The following is a 22920-nucleotide window of genomic DNA, read 5'->3' as shown; positions in this document are numbered from 1 at the left end:
ACTGTGTATGACCAATGTGAAAGATATTTCGCACTAAACAAAAATCCACTGTAAAAAGTCAATTTTTTTCAGTTAAAGGTTTGATAATGATTCACAACATATTTTGATATGCATTAAACAAAACAACAACACGTGGGCATTTAGTTTTGGTTTCTTTTATTTAAAAAAAAAAAAAACATCATGCAACCTACAGCTACACACATTTCCATCCTGTGTACGTCACAGCAGCAACTGTAAACAAATAAACTATCCCATTGATTTGGTTCTTTACATCACGACTTCATATAGAATTTGGTAACAGGATTTGTAACAAAAATAATCAAGTAATGTTTTGCGATTTAACTACAGTTAATGAACACATTTATCTACACGTCCCTATACACACGTACACTTATATTCAGAATAATCCGCTATAACAGGGTTTCCCTCACATTCCCATCACCCGAACCTAGTAAAATATATCATAGACATACTATACACAAACTCTTAAATGTATGACAATAAAAATGAAACAAAAAAACCCTTTTGCCATTGATGATCAATAATAGATTACAGCATTATATATAAAAAAAAACAGTTCAGGAAACCTTGCTCTTTAAATCTATGTACGTACTGTCAATCTATTATACAACCCCAATTCCAATGAAATTGGGACGTTGTGTTAAGCATAAATTAAAACAGAACACAATGATTTGCAAATCATGTTTTACCCATATTTAATTGAATACACTACAAAGAAAAGATATTTAATGTTCAAACTGATAAACTTTATTCTTATTAGCAAATAATAATTAACTTTGAATTTTGTGGCTGCAACACATTCCAAAAAAGCTGGGACAGGGTCATGTTTACCACTGTGTTACATCACCTTTTCCTTTAACAACCTTCAATAAACGTTTGGGAACTGAGGACACTAATTGTTGAAGGTTTGCAGGTGGAATTCTTTCCCATTCTTGCTCGATGTACAGCTTCAGCTGTTCAACAGTCCGGGGTCTCCGATGTCGTATTTTACGCTTCATAATGCGCCACACATTTTCAATGGGAGACAGGCCTGGACTGTAGGCAGGCCAGTCTAGCACCCGCACTCTTTTACTACAAAGCCAAGCTTTTGTAACGCATGCAGAATGTGGTTTGGCATTGTCTTGCTGAAATAAGCAGGGGCGTCCATGAAAAAGACGTTGCTTGGATGGCAGCATAGGTTTCTCCAAAACCTGTATGTAACTTTCAGCATTAATGGTGCCTTCACAGATTACCCATGCCATTGGAACTAACACAGCCCCATACCATCACAGATGCTGGCTTTTGAACTTTGCGTCCATAACAGTCCGGATGGCTCTTTTCCTCTTTGGCCGGGAGGACACGAGAGCCACAATTTCCAAAAAAATTTGAAATGTGGACTCGTCGCACCACAGAACACTTTTCCACTTTGCATCAGTCCATCATAGATGAGCTCAGGCCCAGAGAAGCCGGCGGCATTTCTGGGTGTTGTTGATAAATGGCTTTTGCTTTGCATAGTAGAGTTTCAAGTTGCACTTAGGGATGTAGCGCCGAACAGTATTTACTAACATTGGTTTTCTGAAGTGTTCCTGAGCCCATGTGGTGATATCCTTTACACATTGATGTCGGTTTTTGATGCAGTGCCGCCTGAGGGATCGAAGGTCACGGGCATTCAATGTTGTATTTCGGCCTTGCCGCTTACATGCAGTGATTTCTCCAGATTCTCTGAACCTTTTGATATTGTGGACTGTAGATGATGAAATCCCTAAATTCCTTGCAATTGTAGGTTGAGGAACATTGTCCTTAAACTGTTCGAGTATTTTCTCACACACTTGTTGACAAAGAGGTGAACCTTGCCCCATCATTGCTTGTGAATGACTGAGCAATTCAGGGAAGCTCCTTTTATACCCAATCATGGCACCCACCTGTCCCCAATTAGCCTGTTCACCTGTGGGATGTTCCAAACAGGTATTTGATGAGCATTCCTAAACTTTCTCAGTCTTTTTTGCCACCTGTCCCAGCTTTTTTGGAACGTGTTGCAGCCATAAAATTCTAAGTTAATGATTTGGTAAAAAGAATAAAGTTTATCAGTTTGACCATTAAATATCGTCTTTGTAGCGTATTCAATTAAATATAGGTTGAACATGATTTGCAAATCATTGTATTCTGTTTTTATTTATGTTTAACACAAGGTCCCAACTTCATTGGAATTGGGGTTGTGCAAAACCAAATTAGTTCAATTACAGAATCTACAAATTTAAGTTTAATTTTAAAAATGCAATTATATCAGTATTTTAATTATGTTAAAATATGATAATCATGGAATCTTAAAAATCTACATTATTAATTATATGGGGGGGCGGAATTGCATAAAAATAATAGTATCTACATTTTTAAAAATATGATTTGTTAAATACACTTTTGGGGATTCAAAATTTGGCTGAGAAATTTTGGTTGCTTATGACTGTTAACTTTCCTGATATGTTATTTATTTCTTTATTTTATTTATTTATTGTTTGCATTTTATGATGTATGTATACATAATTTTCTTAAAAGTAAAAAATATATATTCAAATAAAGGATTCAACCTAGTCTGCTGGCCTTGGTTTTTCCTTTTCTTGTATTTTTAATAAAAATGTTTTGAATTTGGATTAATTTTTTAAATTTATTTTCACTTTATTTTGATGATGAAACATCCACTGGGTTATATTGACCCAAGAACATTGTTGGTGTCGCTAAGAATCTGTTATGCAAAACAAATAAGATCAAGAACAAAATCTACAAATTTAAGACAACTAAAAAAAAAGAAACCTTAACTTTATCAGCATTTTATAGATGTTAAAATACAAAATAATTGCATTTAGTAAGTGAGGAAAATTAGACAAATGGTAATCCCATGAATTCTACTAATTATAGACATTACTTAGTGAAAATAAAATAAAATAGTGGTTTTAACTTGTGTATTTTTTTTTTATTTATTTTGCTTTTAGTTTTTAGTTGGGTTTTTTTGGGCCAGAATTGTATAAAATAATACCAAATATGTATAAAGTTATTCAAATATTGGGATTTGGTAAAGTACATTTTTGGGTTGAAAACATGGCTGATAATTTTTTATTTGAGTTTCCTTATAATTGTTAGCCCTCCTGTTATGCTGAAGGTCAAATCGACCTGTTCTTTTGTTTAATCGGAAAAAGTATTTTTCTTTTATATTTCTTAAATATTGAAAAAAATATATGTCAGTGTATTGTCAGTGTCGCGAAGAACCAAACATAATAGGAGGGTTAATGGGCATTTGGGGTGACATAAAAGTAACTAAAAGCATAGCACAAAGCTTCAAAACTTCATCTCACAATGCCTCTCACGCCTGTGCAAAAACCTTGAAAGTAGGTGGCCCTATTTGGTCTCCCAAAGAAGCCAGGCTATTCACAGTGTCCTCTATGTGCATGGTATTCAAGATGTAACTGTCTCTGAGCACCACCACTGTGGTGCGTGGGGTGGCAAGCATACAATTAAAGCCGGTAACAATCTGTGTAGGTCTGCTAGATTCAGAGGAGTACTGGACTCCAGTCGGAGAAATGGGTCATCGCAGTTGAGAATGTTGTTAATAAAGGCACCATTGTTAAAAAAATGCAACATGCAGAACATTTTGGAACCTTCGCTTTGTCCTCTGGCTATTGCAGCGCCACACTGTTAGCATTGTTACCTTAGGTGCTAATAGTGATAGCTAATAGTAATTAGGCCTCCCGTTAGTAGCATAACGGGCAAATATGACAGCAAAGTTTTATCAAGAGAGAGCTGGCATGTATCTAGGAAAAAAACAAAAACATTTAACAATAATGCGTCACCAGGAAAATGACTGCACAGCCAGGATTTATCTGGGTTACTTTAGGAAATGCGTTTCTCTTCAATCTTGGTGAATAACACTGTCCTTCTAAAAAGAGTAAACATGTATTTTAAAAAAAGACAGAAGATAAACAGACCTATATGAACTGTTTCCACTGCACGGTACCTACCAATACTATCACCAGACTTAAATCCCTCAGGACAGAAATGACAAAAGTAATCACACATGCTAATGTTAGCTTAGCCAGCAGTTGTGACTTAGCTCTGGACACTTTAGTGTAATACACAGAAGTCTCCACTTTGCTGCAGCTGCCCTCGAGTAAAATTTGTGTCCTTCCTGATACTGACGAGTAAATACAGGAAACCCTTGTTCTCCTCCATATTTTTTAATTGAATTTTTTTTTCTTTCTAGGGTGTCCACTAGAACCAGCACTGTGCAGTGGAAAAGTGGGATTTGGTACTGTAAAGGTTTGTAGAGAGTTTGCTATGAATGAGTTCATTCTGTAGCATATTTTATGTAAACAAAAAAAAACAAACCTCTTATCTTATGGAGGTGTATGGCTTGATAGAAACGGTGCACATGGCAACCATGCCAATAATGTTTGGGTAAACAGCTGCCATGTGACAGAGTACAGGGAACCCCTGCCTATTTGGGGTTCACTATTCACAAATTAGCATAGTTTTCTGTGGAACCTATCCTCAGTCGATCTTTGTCAACTGTGGGCCTTTGAGACTCTTTTGTGATTACGGGCTATATAAATAAACTCCACAAACATCTTTGTGTGTTCGGGAGGGGCTAAGTTTAGCCTGGGTTGTTAATAGAAGTTATGAAGAGTTGTTGCATGTCCACGTACATGTGTACTTTTGGTGAATTTTCTCCCCCAAATTACATCTGTAATTTATTTTATTTATTTATTTATTAAAACAAATAAGGGCAATGTTGTAAGATGAGTTTTAGATTTGTAAGCAATTATTAACATTTTCCGGGGTGTCATTTAGTCCTGTTTTTTTTTTCTTCCGCTATTCGTAGCAGGGCTCGGTCTCTATCAAAAAGTTTGCACCCTTTGATCATTTGGGATGAAGTGTCAAATTTTGGAAGTGAAATATTTTGACTTTTTAAAAAAGAAAAGAACAACAAAACTGTGCTACATTTTGGTTTCGCTGTCAACGGCGGGTCTCTCATTCTCGTACTCGTTTTCCTGGCAGATGAGCCGGTAGGGCTTCTTGCCTGCTTCCTCCGCTGCTGCCGAGTGGGCCACCTCCGGGTCTTTGGTCAACTCGTGGCGAGATAGATGCTCCACGATGCCTGCGCCTATGGAGTCTCCCAGGACGTTGGTAACGGTGCGCAGTCTGTCCCTGTGGCAAGCGCAAATAGGACACAACCAAGGAAACCATTTGTTTACTCAAGCTTATAAAAAAGAGGCATTGTTTGTCAAACATACTGTTCTCATCATCAATTTACTGAGATCGTCTTTATGAAACTGCCAACCTTCCCAGTTAACATGGACATTTGACTTCTAAAGCCGTCAATGGCAGTGAATGTCTTACCTCAAATAGCTATACTGCAACTCAAAACTGTTAACATATGAAGAGGAAAATATCCTGCCTTTGGAGCTCAGTTTCAGAAGCCCATTTTACACTTCCTGGAAATGCTGTAATTTTTCTGTCTTTTTCCTATGTGGCTGTTCTCGAGGCAGTTCACCAACATGAAATGGGGAGGGGGGGGATGAAGGGATGAAATCAGACTGGTAATTTTCCGCCTTCGGAAGTATAATCAGCAGCTCGCTTTACACTGCTTGCATTTTTCCACTTTTTTCAGGGCTATAAACGGCACCTGACATGCAACGGCGGGACTAACCCGATCATTATCCACGTTCGGTTGTACTATCGGAAGCCCCTTTCACACTGCCTGTGTAAGCCAGGATTTCCAACTTTTTTTCTTGATCCATCCATTTTCTGCATCGCTTATCCTCATGAGAGTCGCAGGCGTGCTGGAGTCTATCACAGCTATCTTTGGGCGAGAGGCTGGGTACAACCTGAACTGGTCGCCAGCCAATCGCAGGGCACATATAAACAAACAACCATTCAAAACTACGGGCAATTTAGAGTCTTCAATCAACATACCATGCATGTTTTTGGGATGTGGGAGGAAACCAGAGTACCCGGAGAAAACCCACAGAGGCACGGGGAGAACATACAAACTCCTCGCAGACAGTCCTCAGAACTGTGAGGCAGATGTGCTAACCAGTCGGCCACCGTGCCGCCATTCTTGATCCATTATTTCTCTATAAATGGCACTGACCGAGAATGCCCCCAATGCCAACGCCCCCTCCACCCACCCCTTTGCATGCTACTGTAGGCCCCTTTTTTTTTTTTTTGTATTGCCTGAAAATGCTCCCAGTTTTGAGGGATCTATGTGTGAAAGTAAAAGTCTTGACAACAAGGCATAGACAGTACTCACAGAAACCAATCAACAGCGATGATGAGTGTGATGTCATCAGTGGGTAGGCCCACCGACGTGAGAACTATCACCATGGTAACCAGCCCCGCCTGGGGGATCCCGGCCGCTCCGATGCTGGCTGCTGTGGCTGTGATGCTGCACAGGGAAATAGATGGAATCATTTTAATGGTCATCTGTTGGTGAACTGGTGAACTCAAATTGACCTCCCAGCATGCATTGGCGACACCAGTGAATAGGGTCACGAAAACTGATAGTCTTGAGCCCGTCCAAATATTTCCAATCTTTTCCTATGCTCTGCATCCCTAAAAAAGTAATATTTTAGGATTAAAACGTCTAATTTACACTGCAAATACAATGATGCAATTTATTACCTTGTTATTAGGCACTTAACAAGAAGTAAACTTATGTATCACTGCTTAAGTGGAGTTTATCGGTATTTGACTTTGTAATGCAATGCATTTGCATTTAACCTTTAAGAACTGTTTGTTTTTAAGCTTTGATTCATGTAATTTTTGTATTCAACATTTATGTGCAATGCATTTGAATCAAATGCAGTGTGAGCAGCATTAAATGTTCAAACTGTACATAAAGTTACAATGGTTTACAATAATATTAAATATACTTTTCAGGAATAAAACCTGTCTCATTTTTGCATTTTAATGTTGGTCATCATGGTGGTACTTGGAGAACTACCGGTAAGTGTTTCTTTAGGTGGTACTTGTTGGAAAAAGATTGAGAACCACTGGTCAAATCAATTTTCTAAGCACTGGACAGTAGAGATAATATAGTGTGTGCGGACGCTTACCTGATGGTGAGAATCTGCCCAAAGTTGAGGTCGTAGTTGTTCACCTGAGCGATAAAGATGGCCGCCAGCGCTTCGTACAAGGCCGTACCGTCCATGTTGATGGTGGCGCCAACGGGGAGCACAAAGCGGGTCACGCGCTTGTCCACTTTGTTGTTTTCCTCGAGGCACTTGAACGTGATGGGCAACGTGGCCGAACTAAGGTAAAAATGAGCAGATTAGGGCATACGGGTTGTGCGTGACTGTGACACAATAGTTCCCAAACCTGGAGGACGTTCCGAGCGCCGTGATGAGGGCCTGCAGCAGCCCGGCGATGAAGGCGAAGGGGTTTTTCCGGGTGACCACAAAGTAGAGAGTAGGCAAGACCACCATGGCGTGAATTAGCAGGCCGCAGACGACGGTGATCGTGTACATTCCCAGCTGGCCGCCCATTGAAGTGATGTCGTCCATTTCCACGATTTTACCCGCGATCAGGAAGAGGATACCAATGGGGGCATACCTGAACCAAAGAAAGAACAACCGCTTGTTTTTCCACCTCTCGACAACTCTGGTTTTTATGTTGCTACGCCTCTTGACTACAATAGATGTCACAGGCAAAAGGCTAATCTAAATAACATATAGCATTCATGAAAGGAAAAGATAATTAATCATATAAGTAATTCATTAGATCATTTTTATTTTCACCACAAAAATGTTACAAAATATAAAAAGCTATGTAAAAATGACATTTTTACAACCGAAAGAGAATAATTAAAGAGAGAATGCTCTTTAAGTGTTCAACCTTGTCATGGTTTTTAAAATGCCTTTTTTAAGTCTTGGTCTTGGCTTGTCTCGGTCTTGGTCTTATCTCGGTTGTCTCGGTCTTGGTTTGACTCGGTCTCGACTCCCAAAAGTCTTGGTCTTGTCTTGGTCTCCGTGAGTTCTGGTCTCAGGCAAGTCTCGGTCAAGTCAAGTCACAATACTACCATCTACCATTTCGCAGATGAGTATTTAAGTGGTCTTCCTGTCACTATACGTCGCTGGCATAGATAACAAAGATGCAGAATTGTAGTAAATAATAATTTTCAGATCACTTACTCTAAGTGACATTGGGTAATTTAGTTTGGACATACCACATGATGATGGCCACCAGCCTCATGATGGCCTCATTGAGACAGTCGAAGAAGTCCCTCAGGGGCTGTCCCTGGTCCCTCATACCCCCGATGATCAACCCGAAGCACATGGAAAAGACCACCAGGCCTAGCGCGTTGACCCCATTGACGGCGCCCGGTACGGGGATCATCTCCTCCCTTGCCATCACCTGACTCCCGTTGAGCAGGAACACCGACTCGTTGACCGTTACTTTGACGTGGACCACCCTCTTGGCGTACTGCGTCTTGAACTGAAAAAAGCGAGAGCCTAAAGGTTAGCCGGTGAAGCTTTTAGCCACGCTGGTAGCAATGCAGTGGCAATTTAATAGCTTGCCATATATTCACAGTGCCTTGACGATCCTCGGGATATGACTCTAGTGAAATGACTACATCTGTAAAGAAAAGCATATGGAACAAACATTTCCAGACATAGAGGTACAACACGCGCGTCTTCATTCATGATATGGTGGAAGTATGAACACAATACATTTGCATTAGTGCACAGCTATTCTAGCTACTCTACTCATCTAATCTACTCATGCAATCACACGAAGATGCAGCAAAACACATCATTTCAGTTCATGCTCATTAGCCACAACATTAGTGCACAATCTAATGAGATCCAATACAAAACGGTTTTTTTCGACAAAATATATTTGTTGCCTCACAATTGTCCTTTCCCGAAAAAATAGACTACTTTTTTTCCACAAAAAAAATCTACGTTTTTATACTTATACTTACTTAATCTTGAAAATATACCACTTTTGTCACGGAAACATACAACTTAAGAATGTACGACTTTTGTCTTTTGTAAGTACCAGTGTTGGAAAAGAGCAAAAGTGTGATAACAACCATAAACCAGTAAATGGATCTTACCGCGACATTGGAAAGGGTGTACTCAACACAGTATTTGCAAGATGCACAGTATAATCGTCTTCAAATACATCAATGTAAATGGAGTATTATCATCTCTGTAAATGTAGATTTTGTAATATTGGATCTCATTGGAGGGTGCAGGTGTGCATAATGTGCAGTTATATATATATATATATATATATATATATATACACACATGTACATGGCAGCTATATATATATATGTATATATATATATATATATACACACACATATATATATATGTATATATATATACACATATATATATACACACATATATATATATATATATATATATATACACACATATATACACATTTATATACACATATATATATATACATATATACACACATATATATATATACATATATACACACATATATATATATATATATATATATATATATATACACACACATATGTATGTATAGGTGTGTGTGTGTGTGTGTGCGCACATAATCACAACTGAATTAATTAAAGATTTGGGTTGTTGTTTTTATTCATATAGAGTGTATCAAGTATATAGTTATTAATGCAACCGGGAACTCTAAGTAATCAATTAAGATAAATTAACTAAATTCAATAATACTTTTTTATAAGTAATAGGACAGAGTGAAAAGACCATCTTTGAGTAACAGTTACCTGTTTGGTGCACGCTTCCACAAGGTTTGGAGGGAACATGTTCCTGCAAAACAGCACATACTTTTGTTTGAGTCATGGATGGAAGAATTACACCCCCTGCCCCAAGTAAAAAATGGTACAGTCCAGCCAGTCGTCTTACATCATCCTCTGAGAAATAGCCCCAGTATAAAAAAAATGGCAAGATCCAGTCGTCTTGCATTATTCATACATTCAACTTAAACCTTTTGTGGTATATTTCAAGGCGCAACTCGAAACACAAGTTTTTGTCATGGTTTTCAGTTCAAGTCAGTGTTAGTCAATCTGTTTCTGCCACCTGGAAGTCCCCTGGCACTTATTATTTACAAACGTCATGACAAGGTCTATACCTGATAAGGTCCAGAAAGGCGTCAGCGGGGCTAACACGCTCGATTTGCTGCTGATTGGTGAACTCGTCCTTGGAGCCTTTACCAGGGTGGATGATGAGCACCATGACGATGCCAATGAACACGGCAATGACCGTTGTGGTGGTGTAGTAGACCACCGCCCTCATGCCCATTTTACCCGATGCGCGGCTGTCTAGTGCGGCCATGCCTGAAATCAGAAAAGTCATACATTTTCAATTGGAATTCCATCCCCCAATAATAGTGTATTTCCTGGCTCTAAGTGCTTATTCAAGGTGAGGTGTTCATTAAAGAGAAGGCCTTTATTGGTACAAACGGATTTTTATAATAACAGTATTCAACGACATACAGTATATTGTCATTTTATGTTCTGTAAATCAGTTTTTGCTCCAGAATTTTTTTAAACTTTCTCGATAAGCTCTGGCTTTGGCTTTACAAGTTCCATGTGACAGAAAATACAAACAAAATTACAAAACTGTACACCAATTTGCATGCTGTGAAACACATTTACAAATTCAGAAACAAATAAGTTTTTGGAAGAATAAAAGTACAAAACTCTAGGATAAATCATAACTTTTCTCTTGAATATCCACGTTTTTCACAAAAATCTTAAAATATTTTCTCAGAAATATATAACTTTTTCTTTGAAATTAGACCTTTTTTAAAAAAAAATATATAGAAAAAATGGTCAGAAATATACAACCTTTTCCTTTTAAAATAGAGTTGTTTTCCTTCAACAAACAAACAAACACACAAATATAATATGTATAATACTATAAATATATATATACATATATATATATATATATATATATATATGCTAGAATCTTTTTTTTTTTTTTTACTTTTGCCCCAGGTATGTACCAATCTTTTTCTCAAAAATATTTTCTTTTCTCAAAAACCCACAACTTGAAAAAATATTTTTTTTCTTGAAAGTAGACTTTTTTTCTTCCCCCAAATTCTTGAAAATATATAACATTTTCCCTAAAAAATACAGAACTTTTCTCTTGAAAATATAGGACTTTTTTCCCCCTAAAAATATCCAACTTAATTTCTCAAAAATGTTGGGCTAGAGGTGGTGTACACGCGGAATTGGTCCCCAGCCATCATTGACTACTTTTTCCCTAAAAAAAAATTATTATTTTTTTTTTCACAAAAAGACACATTTTTATCCTCCCAAAAATATTTAAAATATATAACTTTTTTCCTAAAAAATACAAGACTTTTCTCTAAAAAAACTTTTACCTTTTCGGAAAAAAAAAAACCCATACAACTTTTATTTTCTTCTAGAAAATATACATATTTTAGTGGTAAATATACAACCTTTTCTTGAATGTCTGACTCTTTTTTACTTGTAAATATTTAAAAAATATTCTCAAAAATATGAATTTTCCTCAAACATTTTTTGTGTTGAACATACACAACCGTATGTCTTTTTTCTCTCTCCAAACTATCCAACTTACGAGGTATTTTATGCTTGACATTACGATTGTTTGCATGAGGAGAGTTCCTGCACATACTACTTCCTTAAGGAGGCACTACTGCAGAGTATCAACAACTCAGCAACTCTTTCTCCAAGGCAGTTTTTGAGAGAGTGGACGTATATCAAAACGAGTTGCAGTTAATGATTAACACAGTGCGTACATACGTAGACAACCATGTAAATAAAGTTGTGTGCCGCCGCGAGCAGAAAGTAAGCCTGGGAAAAAGGGCGGTGTAATTATAGATGGAATACACCCATCCCTATAATCTGCTCAACTATTTTACAAGGAACAAAGCGCAGTAAGAAATACAATCCGTCTCTGATCTATGCGGGCACGTAAACAACACCTACTGGACAGTACCCAAGGAACGATCATATCCGCTATACTTTTTGTACATTTTAAATGGCGCTCACAGTTTGAAAGAGCTCAGAGCAGCCGCCTTAAATGGTGCATCTTTCCCAAGTGATTTATTCAAATGTATGCCCCAAAAGGAAGCCAGGTGTGACTGCTTTGCATGCAGAGATGCCAGTTCATGATTAAGACGCTGACCTTGACCGACTTTGTTTGAGCTAAGAAAAAGCATGGGTTGGCATCTGACGCACAGAACATTGTGGAGTGACCGCATGAATTCCCATTAAAGACGCTGTCTCCACACAATGTAGATAGAATCATCTTTCAGACTGCCAGACTCCACAGTTTAATCCATCCTATTGTGTATTTTCGACACCATTGAAAATGAGGGTTTGCCATCAATGATTTCTCAAGATCTAAATAAAGGTTTACATTTCATTTCATTTCATCTTAGGCAATGATTGCGACTAAGAAAATATATGATTGTACCCCCTTGCTTTTTTCTCCAAATATATATTTAAATGTTTCCCCTAAAAATACTTATTTCAGAAAAATGCAATAAATATAAATTTTTCAGAAAAAGATTACACCTTTTTCTCAGATAGTAAGTTTTTTTCCCTAAAAATATACAACTTTTTTTTCCAAAATATATAACTTTTTACTGAAACACTAATACCTTTTTTCCTTAAAATTATGATTATTTTTTTTTTCATTGAATGTCATTTGTTATTCGTAGGCTTTTTCATAACAGTTCCTATGAGATTTGTATTTGGTTTTAGACCATGATGTTCCAGTAAGAATTATTTTTCGCCCTGAAAAGACAATGTTTAAACAAGGTTTATGACCGCTGCAGTCAATGGAGCACTAAACCTGATTTTAACTGTCTTCCATAGTTGTGACAGCATTCAAAAGACTACGCCTGCGGGCACAGAAATAGTGCGGGTGTGGATTAGAGAAGAAAAGGGAACTACGTAATTTCAAAGTGTTACTTCCCATTATGGCCTTTACGTTCATTCAGAGCAGGAACAGGCAAAATAGGCCTTTTGTCGTGACCTGATTGATTGATGTCGTCTTTTCATAGGTGCCACTTTGTATACCAGCGTGTGTGTGTGTGTGTGTGTGTGCGTGCGTGTGTGCGCGCGTGTGTGTGTGCACTAACTGTACTTTCTTTGTCACAACACGACTGCTATTTGATTCTCTCCTCTCCTAATCTGGGGCTAACCTAAAATTGAGACAAAGAAAATGTATGATTTTTGTCTCCTAAAATATATTTCTTCCCTCTAAAATGTACAACTTTGTTCTTTAAAAATATCAGACTTTTTTGAAAATATTTTATTTTCCCCTCAATTTAGGGGGAAATGCTGTAAATGCATATTTTATTAATATATATTTATTTACATAGTATATATAATACGTGCGCATATTTTCAGTATGACTTTAAAAAGTACATTTTTCATATTTATTTAATGATTTGAAAATAAAAGGCCCTATCTGCTTTTGAAATAATTACAATATATAAATAAAATTGACTTTACACCAATTTTATCGGGTTGATCAGTATCGGCCGATATTTAGCATTTTATGCTGATCGGCTTTAATGTCATAATTCGCCAATCCGATCACACAAAAGACATTTACTCCGCGTTGCCACCTGCACAGTATCTTTGAATCCAAAAGCGAGTTTATTTTTAGCCTTGTCGCGTGTCTTTTGACGTAGTACTGTAAATATCTGACGGCCAATGAAGTTATTAAAAAAAAACATGTCGGCGATGTGGGACAGACAACACACCTGAGACAGACAACACGTAATGCCGGATCAGACTACAAGACAAATTTGCTCTTTCACGATTGCAGTATGTCAGACTACCGCAATAAAATCTTGTATTCAGATACCGCCGCATCCCGTTTTTTACGATCATTGGGCTTTATCTTGTCAACTCAAATGCAATCGTTACCGTGGCGACGGCAACAAGAGTGGAGGGAGCCGACTATATTATAAGGACAAAATAGAGAAAAACGTGTGTTGGTGGTCACCGGTGCTCAGGACAGGAGCGGACGTTCGTTTCAGGCTTGCTTGAGGTATGTTCACGAACTTTTAATACGATGCCGCTCACAAGCAGGCAATAAAATGTTATGTAGCCTAGCAAGCTAGTGGTACCACGATCGGTTGGACGTAAACATGCCGCCGTTCTGTCGAATCATCCTCTAAAGTTTCGGTGTGGGTGAAGTCATTTAATTAAAAATAAAGTAATTTAATTACAGTAAATTAGCACTCATTATTTCTGTCAGGTAATGTTGGTTTGACCTGACTGATTAGAATACACGATCTGACGAGAGCAGTGATTTCCAACCTTTATGGAGCCAAGGAACATATTTTACAATTGAAAAATCTCACGGAACACCAACAAACAAAAATGTCACGAAAAGGGGATACATTAATTACTGTATTTACTTCCTGTCGTCTAATAAAAGACCATTCATTTGTTCTCTGTCACTATGCCTCACTGGCATAAATAGAGGAACAAAGATACATTACTTATTGTAAATAAAGTTTTTGGAGCAATTAAGTATATACAGTAAATGAACAGGTCATTTAAATAGACACACTCCTCCATCTTGTGATCGGATCGGTGACCGGTGATCGTTTTTTAAACTCGCTGATCGGTCCCAAAAATCCTGATCGTGTAAAGCCTAAAAGAAATATGGAAAAATAAAATATAATAGTAATATCAAAGTTATAAAATGATCTAAGCCTAACTCACAACTGTTGAAATAATGACAAAATGTAACATTTTGGAGGCAAAATAAAGTCTTCGGTGCAGCATGTCGGCCATCATTGTGGAAATATTTCCGGGTGGCGTTAAAAATGATTTCGACCACGTTTGTGGACATATTTCCTGTGTCAATTTAAAAAGCCAAGGACTTTTATGAAAACAAAATATCAAAACCATACAACTTCAATCAGTTTGGAAATGATTACAAAAATAAAACTTTTTTTGTGACAAAATATAGCTTTTTAACAGCAACATGTCAGTCATTTTTGTGCCTTGATGTCTTTTAATACAATTGCTGTATGCCATAAAACGTTTCACTTCCTCGCTCTGTCGTTACCCAAGGGGAGTTGAGTGCCCTTCACTGTGCCCTTTCTCCTGCCTCTCCTTCATATCCCTTTGCTGACAAGCCTGGGAAAACTTGTCGACTAGTCTGCACACACACACACACACAGACACACACAAAATGATCCCTGACCTGTCGTCAGGGAAACAACAAACGCAGCCTCACTAATTTATTCCACTCAAAAGAATGAAAGAGGCAAGGTTTAAGGAGAGGTGGTGTTGCAAGGTTGGTGGGGGGTACAAATAAAAATGCAGGCCCCTCTATAGAGAGGGGAAAGTTGAAGTTGGGGGCACAAGAAGTGGTCCTGGTAACCAAACTTTGTAGAACCTGACCAAACCTGCGTATTTTATATATGAGCAAAAATACTGTATTAGAATGTGTGACTGACAAGTGTGTTTTCTTGCCCCGGTGTGTCCTATTATGGTACATGAATATTTAAACAATAAAAAGCACATCTAACTAGTTTGTTAGTTAGTTAGTAGTCTGACAGTGCAATCGTGCAAGACCAAATTTGTCTTGTAGTCTGATCCAGGCATAAAGCGTAACTTGCTTAAGCTTTTGCTTTGTTCATGTTTTGTTTTTAGATCCCAAGTTAGGGCAAAGTGTTTTGCTCTTTTTTTTTTTTATTATTTTACAGTGGTTAACTTTTTACACTTATATGACAGCTAATGTAAAAAAAATAATAATTAAATGAAATAACAGACTCACCTCTGCTTTTGCCTTCAGTCATGTTTTGTTTTTGCATCTTAAGTTAAAGCAAAGCGATTTTGTTTTTCTCCATTTTACAGTGGTTAACTTCTTTTTTTCAATTGTATGACAAGAATTTTAGAGAAAAAAAAATATCACGTCATCTTTACAAAATGCCTTGTTCAAGTTGTACTGTTTTTATGTTTTAAAACAAAGCATTGTGTTGGTTTTATGTTTAACATTGGTTAACTTCTTAAAGATTTTAAAATGTGATGAAACATGACTCATCATTACCCGTACGGTCATTATTATTATATTAGTACGGTGGTCATAACCCGTACAGTTAATAAAGTGTTTTATGGTGGCCACAGTTTGACTGATTAATGATATTTACATTATTTGCAATGGGGAAAAAACAGACTGTCCTTACACTGGAGTTGTTTTTGATTTCCCCCCGTGTTGTATCAGTAGTCACATGACATGATGTCACAGAATGCTAATGTTCCACTCGATGCACAGCACAAAGGCGCCTGTCTTATCTGTGCCGTGTCCCTGCATGAGGGAATTACGTCTCCTTTCAATGACCCAGCCACACGCTATATGTTTGCTGCACGTCAAAACAAACGACAAGACAGTTAGAAACACCATGACTGGGCAAAATAGCTTCGTCGTGTGTTTGCTCATTCAATCGATAACGAGTTCATATCCCGTTTGTTTGTTTTTTTTATCCGCCCTCGGTGTCCTAAAAACACTTGATGGAAGACATGGAAACATTCTGGTCCAAGTCACAATCACTAGTATGGACTACTGAAAGTAACACTTTCTGTTGCCAATTGTGCTTGTAATGTTTGCACACCTCCTATGAGCCAAGCAACTCCAATTTTTTACGATTAAACAAAGTGGCCATTTGGTTCCAGTTTAGTTTGATGCACTTTTGCACACCATTGAGAAATAACTCCAAACTGTATTGGAAGCTTACTAAGATAAAGAATTGATTAAAACATTGGTTAATCCATCCTGTCCCACGACTTTTGCCTATGTAGCCTAATGTTCTGTGGTGACCCAGTTTGAATGAGTAAAATGGCGCAGACATTTGTATGAAGTCATTTGATTCATACTTAGAATAAAAGCCACAGCTTAAAAGTGTCTTCTTTGTATGTTTCTATTTTGGGTGCTTTGATAGCAAAGTTGAAACTAACAATAGTATCCGTTTCATTTGATCTGTGATGCGGGAAGGCAAGTGGGTACAATATAGTATTTGTGGTGTGTATTTGACCATTTCTAATGATGATAACTGACCCGTAATGAGGCTGGACACGAGCAGGGGCAGCACCAGCATCTGCAGCATCCTCATTAGCAGCTCTCCAGGGAAAGAGAAGAACTTGACGTCGCGGTAGGACATGTTGTACGGCCGCAGGCCAAACCCCAGAATGATACCTGCGCATATGTCACGTTAAAAGTCAATATTCCATTTTTAGGTATGGAACACAATTACAGAATGTTATAGTTACAGTACTTGACTCGCTAGTTTGCTTGTTTGCTAGCAAGATTAGAGGGTTGCGTATTCAACAGCAGATATAGTCAGTCAGTCAGTCAGTTAGTTAGTTAGTTAAAAGGCAGTTTTACTCATTCGTTTGTTTGTCTGTTAGCAAGATTAGAGGGTTAAGCATCCAGTTTTTCGTTGAATTGAGTTCGTTTGCTGGTTCCTTTTGATGGTGCTGAGTGAAAGATTGATCGTTTTGTATGTTTCTATTCATGTAGTTAGTTAATTTGTTAACAGGTTTAGAGGGTTGTACGGCAAATGTTTCACCATCGTTAGTTAGCTCGCTAGTTAGGTGACTTAATAGGGCTCTGTATGTTTCATTGCGGTTATTAGCTACTATAGCTAGCTAGATAGTTAACTAGTTTATTAGTCAGTTGCCTAGTTAGTTCTTGAGTTTGCTCGTTAATTAGCATGATTAGAAGGTTTTGCTTGGTTTCATTCTAGTTAGTTATTTAACAGTACCCACTTAGCTTTAGTGTTAGTTCATTCATTAACAAGCTAAGAGGGACATGTATGTTGTGATTAAGTTAGTTTCTTACTTTTTTAGTTAACTAGCTGTAGCTATACACAAAAATGTACACAATTGTTCTTGTTAGTTCGAGTTCACTCATTCACATTAGTAGGCAAAAATGTTCACAACGGATTTGGACAAAACCTTGTCCAGGATTGGTACATGAGCCAAAGAAGAATTGCAGATTAAGCCATGAGATTCTTTAATTGAAAATGGATGCAGATGCTTTTCTTGTGATGTGCGTCACTGCAATGTGGTCTCGTTGAAGTAGAACTCACAGAAGCTACTCGGTGGTTGACTCACAAGTGCGCTGTAACTCTAGCAGGGCTACAAATGTGGCGCGTGTGAGTGGGCCACCGTCAGACTTCCTGCCACACCACAGTTCAAAGGTTAATTCCAAAATGTTCGAATGTCAGCCACAGGGGTCGGGTGAGGTCCAAGTGGGTTTAAATTTGGTTTTGTTTCTATTTATTTCCAAGACAGCTGGTGTACATACACACTGACACTGAATCCGGTGTGCATGTTCATCATGACAGGACGCATGAAAATCAGTAAAGAACATATATGCTGGGGTTTTTTTGTGTTATTTTTGAGTTGTAGAAAATATAATCCGGCACCAGTTTGGCCAAATGACACCAAATCCAGCACGCCAGTTGATCGTGACAGGACTGTGAAACGCACATTTTGGTTTGAAAGTGCCATTTTTCTGCATTTCTGATATTTTCGAGGGTTCTATCTGAAGGAACTCCTTCGAGGGAATTCAGCTGATCACTATCAAATTTCAACGGGGCATACTTAGACAGATGTACAAAGTTTAATTGTGAAATTTGTGAATTTTCATCATAGTTTGGCAGCAAAGTTTGATGCTTCGCCATGAACCACGAAACATTTAAAAACCGCTGCATGCAGCACCACTGTGACGGTTTGACAGGAAATTCATGTTCATCATGGCAGAACGCACAAAAATCGATTAAGAAGCTATGCTGGGAAACGGTCAGCTAGTCGTCCATTTTGTTTCAAAGGTGCCATTTTTCATGATTTTGGCCACCACTTTCTTTATTTAATTATCATCAGTCCAAACCTTGGATAAAAATGTGAAAGAAATCACTGATGTTGGAAATAGGCTGTCAAATATGATTCCCCACATGACGAAACAAAAAATACAGTGAACCCTCAGAACAATTCTGCAGTCAAACAACTCAAAATTTGACCTGAATGTTTAATAAACCTTTTTTTTTTTTTTTTTTTAAATAAGCGACCCTTGTGAGGATAAGCGGCTCAGAAAATGGATGGACGGATGGATGCTAGAAAGAATCCACAACCTGTTCTCCCTTGATCCCTTGGCCTCCAATTTATATTTTCAAACAGTTGTTTGTGTTCTTTAAGGTATTTTTAAAAAATCTTTCCCAGTCAGTGATGATATTCCAATGAGAAAAATGGTAATGATGTTAATATAACTAAAAAGCGGATTACTAGTTCCAGTAATGCTTGTTTTTACACTTTTAAATGGCAAGAAAATGTTAAATAAATTGATAACTGTACAGTATTTAAAGGTTTTGAGATGGAAAAAGTTCTATATCTGATATTTCCTTCAGCAGCAAATTTTGAAATCTTGGAATTAAATGACTTTTATTGTAAGAGGAGTCCAGAACTTGTCTCCTTTCCGTTCATGGCCTCCAGTATGGAGATTAAAATAATCATAATAATAATAATTTACACTTCTTACAAGGGTACTAAAATAAATTTAACGTAAACTCACCGATGATGACCGCTGCTACGGTGAATATGACGAAGGCGTTTCTTATGAAAAAGCCCTTTACAGCTTTCTTGCTGATGTTCGACACTCTCTTCCTGGCCAGCAGCGAGCGGGACTGGATGCCGGCCTGGATCTGCCGGAGGCCTCGTCTGGCTCTCTGCGAATCCTCCCCGTTGAGCTGTGTCATGGCGGATATCTTTGGATCTGAAAGGTAGCAAACGTCAAAGGCAGATCGTAGTCAGTGTCTCAGATTGATTACTGTATGTTGTAAAACAGTTCCCTGTGCAGTATGAAACATAATCTTATGCACAGATGACATCTTTAATGACGATTAGTGCCACAGTAGACCCTGATATACGGCTGCTCCACAGTGATGTGTCTACCTTTATGTACTTCATCAAATACTTTTGGATTGTTTTCTACCATGTGTATTTTGTTTAATATTGTTATATTTCTCATTTAACATTTTTTGTATTTTATTTGTATCATATTTTTTCTTTTATCTCATCTTTTTGTATTGTTTGTGTTGTTTCTACCATTTTTGTATTTTTGTCTAATATTTGTGTAATTGTCATCTCACGTTTTTTGAACAATGTGTCTAATATTTGTTCACGATTTTTGAGTGCTTTTTTTTTTTTTTTGCATTTGAAATCTGTTGCTCACCAAAACAGCAGCACCTATAGGCTATTGTGCTCATGTTTTTATTTTTATTTTGTATATTCCTGTTCATGTGTGCTACTACTACTACTATGCTTATGTAAAACCTTAAGTTTCCCATTGTATACATCAGGGGCCGGCAACCTATAGCCAGTGAGCCCTATATGGCCTGCCAGAGCATGTGAACCGGCCCGCCATGTTATTTGAAAAACTAATACTCAGGAACTGTTAAAAGGAGTCCTCAAAAAATGTTGCATCATTTTTTCCTCCGGACATTACCAACCATGAGAGTAAAAAGTTCCCCACCCTTTGCTTTGCAGTCTGCCGAAGATTCTACTTTCTAAAAATCCATCAAAAGTCCAACTTTTCTGAACAAATGTCACCCCATCAAATGTAGGACGCTCTTTAAAACGCATTGAATGGGTGCCCATGTGGCATGCGGAACAAAAGCTCTTTAAAGCGCATTGAATGGGTACCCGTGTGGCATGCGGAACATCTGTGACGGAACACTTCCTCAAACCGCAGCACGTCCACCACGCGTCCCGCACACACGCACACGCACACGCATGTAGTTTAGCCAGAGGGCCGCACAACATGTAAAATGATAGAAAAATTGCTTCCGTACCTTGAGACTTGACACACTTCCTTTGTTGGTGGGTTTAAAGCTAAGTCAGTATGTGGATGATGAGGTGGGGGGGGGGGAGGGGGGAGTTAGGTCGTTAGTTGTCACAGGGTTGCTCTTTGGTGGTGAGTTTGCAGCAATGAGGAGTGGGACGCGAGAGGAGAGGCAGAAAAGAGAGTGAAGTGGGAGCTAAGTGAATGAAAGAGCCAGTGAGAGAGAATGGAGGCGGTGCCACACAAGTCACAGTTGTTGCCTCGCCGGAGGAGGGGAGGGGAGGGGGGGGTCAAGGTAGAGGAGGGGTTGATTGGGGGAGCGGCGGGGAGTAAGAATAATGAGCTTTGCCGAGCAACAAAGAAGAGAAAGGACCGTCTTGTTTGCCTCTCTGAAAGTTTTTGTCATACCTGATAAATTGGGACTTATTGCGGATTCCTGCAGAGAGGAGGAGAGGGTCTCTTAACAGATGGAATTGAATTCCCATTAGAGTTATTTTTTTATTTGGATGTATATTCTTTTATATTTATTGTATAGGCACATTCCCAACACTCACTCAGGACCATCATCTCCTCAAATCCTTTTTTACGATCCTGCACTTAGACGTTTTTCATCCAGCGGATTGTCCTATCCAGACTTTTGGCAGACCCAATGCCCATAAACTGGGAATGGATGTTAAAACACCAAAGTGGCATGATTCACCGACATCTGAGGCCGGCTTGAAATTCATGAAAATGGATTTTACCTGACACTTGTGGATGTCATTGAAATCCATGACACTTTAAAGCTGCAATGCGTAACTTTTTGTCTTTTTAAAAAAAAAATCCTTTTCACCTAATCTACTGGAGGAGATGACACAATGCTAATTAAGCCTATCAGCTCCTCTAACATCTTAGTAGCAGTATTTTTCAGTATTTGCTTCTTTATATTTCGCATTGGCCGGCGATATTGTGACTTGCTCACTTGGTGGGATACTGAAAATGATGTAGCAGAAATGACAGAGGAAACGATTCATTTGACCTAGCAGTTGGCAGAGCGCGGCCCCTTGTCTCGCATTTGTAAAACGCTAACGCAACATATTCATTTGCGTTTCTGTAGCAGAAAATAATCCTACAATAATTTGTGTAAATGAAAACAATAATTGCCACCAATAAACTCAACACGTCTATCCAAGGACCCCTTAGCTGCCCAAAAAAAGTGCGTGATGGAGCTCAGTAAGCAAGACAAAGACTACAAATACAAGGCATTTCCGCTGTATTTAAAGATGCTAAATGCTAACGCTAAAGAACATACATGCTAAAGGCTAACAGAAGTTGTCTGTGACTGATCATTTTAGCGCAAATTTTGTACAAAAACTGCATGAATGTAATGTTAGCAACGACGCTAGTGCAACAAAAGAGGCGTCTTGGCTAGGCCCAACAAAATCATATACTGCGAAAATGGGTTAAAAGTGATCACAATTAGAGAGAGTCTTATTGCTTTTAAAGTGTTGCATCAACATGATTGCGAAGTTGTAGTGTTGTGTCTCGTTACATACTACTGATTTAGTTCTGCTCTGTCAGTAAGAATTGTGGTGCGGTTCAGACAGTGGGATGCATCACTCATGACTCATACAGAGGGAGTTCATGTTTGGCAGCCATGTTTTGAGTTGCATCAGCTCAAGAGCATGTTCGCCTCAGCCACTTCAGAGTTGAAATAATGAATCTTACTGAGGGCAACGAACTACTTCACATTTCGTTCACTTCATTTCCATTGTGTTCACTTCCGAGAGTACTGTATATAATGTAGTTGGGGGATTCGAGTCACATGACTTTACTTGAGTCCAACTAAAGTCGGCAATTTTAGAACTGCTTAGCGTAGGTTTAAGAGAGAGTCGACTGGACTTTGACTTAAACTACATGACCTGATAAGTCTTGCCTATTTACAGTTGAAGCTCAGCATTTTTAGGTTATTCCGCCTTTTTTATTTTTTTTTATTTTTTTTAAGAAATAAAAAACAGTTCAAATGTCATTTATTAAATCTGCCAATATTACTACAACTATGCCA

General features: G+C 38.1%; 1 protein-coding gene across 1 annotated transcript; it reads right to left on the bottom strand.

The window, feature by feature from the left end:
- Window positions 1–139: 139 nt before the first annotated feature.
- Window positions 140–21103, bottom strand: LOC133475306 (excitatory amino acid transporter 1-like). The gene is made up of 10 exons (XM_061767963.1): window positions 20887–21103; window positions 19608–19808; window positions 17094–17231; window positions 10141–10345; window positions 9776–9818; window positions 8216–8484; window positions 7369–7602; window positions 7107–7301; window positions 6302–6436; window positions 140–5196 (listed from the first exon to the last, which is right to left on the bottom strand). The coding sequence occupies exons 2-10, from the start codon at window positions 19789–19791 to the stop codon at window positions 4986–4988; spliced, it is 1614 nt and encodes a 537-aa protein (XP_061623947.1). The 5' UTR covers window positions 19792–19808; window positions 20887–21103; the 3' UTR covers window positions 140–4985.
- Window positions 21104–22920: the final 1817 nt, after the last annotated feature.

Source organism: Phyllopteryx taeniolatus, chromosome 3, assembly GCF_024500385.1.
Source record: "Phyllopteryx taeniolatus isolate TA_2022b chromosome 3, UOR_Ptae_1.2, whole genome shotgun sequence".
Lineage (NCBI taxonomy): Eukaryota > Metazoa > Chordata > Actinopteri > Syngnathiformes > Syngnathidae > Phyllopteryx > Phyllopteryx taeniolatus.
This window is presented reverse-complemented; position numbering and strand designations above follow the sequence as displayed.

Coding starts and splice junctions, on each gene's coding strand:
- LOC133475306 (XM_061767963.1), bottom strand. CDS start 19,791: ATGACACAGCTCAACGGGGAGGATTCGCAGAGAGCCAGACGAGGCCTC. Junction 17,232..19,607: donor CGTAGCAGCGGTCATCATCG/GTGAGTTTACGT, acceptor ACATATGCGCAG/GTATCATTCTGGGGTTTGGC. Junction 10,346..17,093: donor CGTGTCCAGCCTCATTACGG/GTCAGTTATCAT, acceptor TTCTGATTTCAG/GCATGGCCGCACTAGACAGC.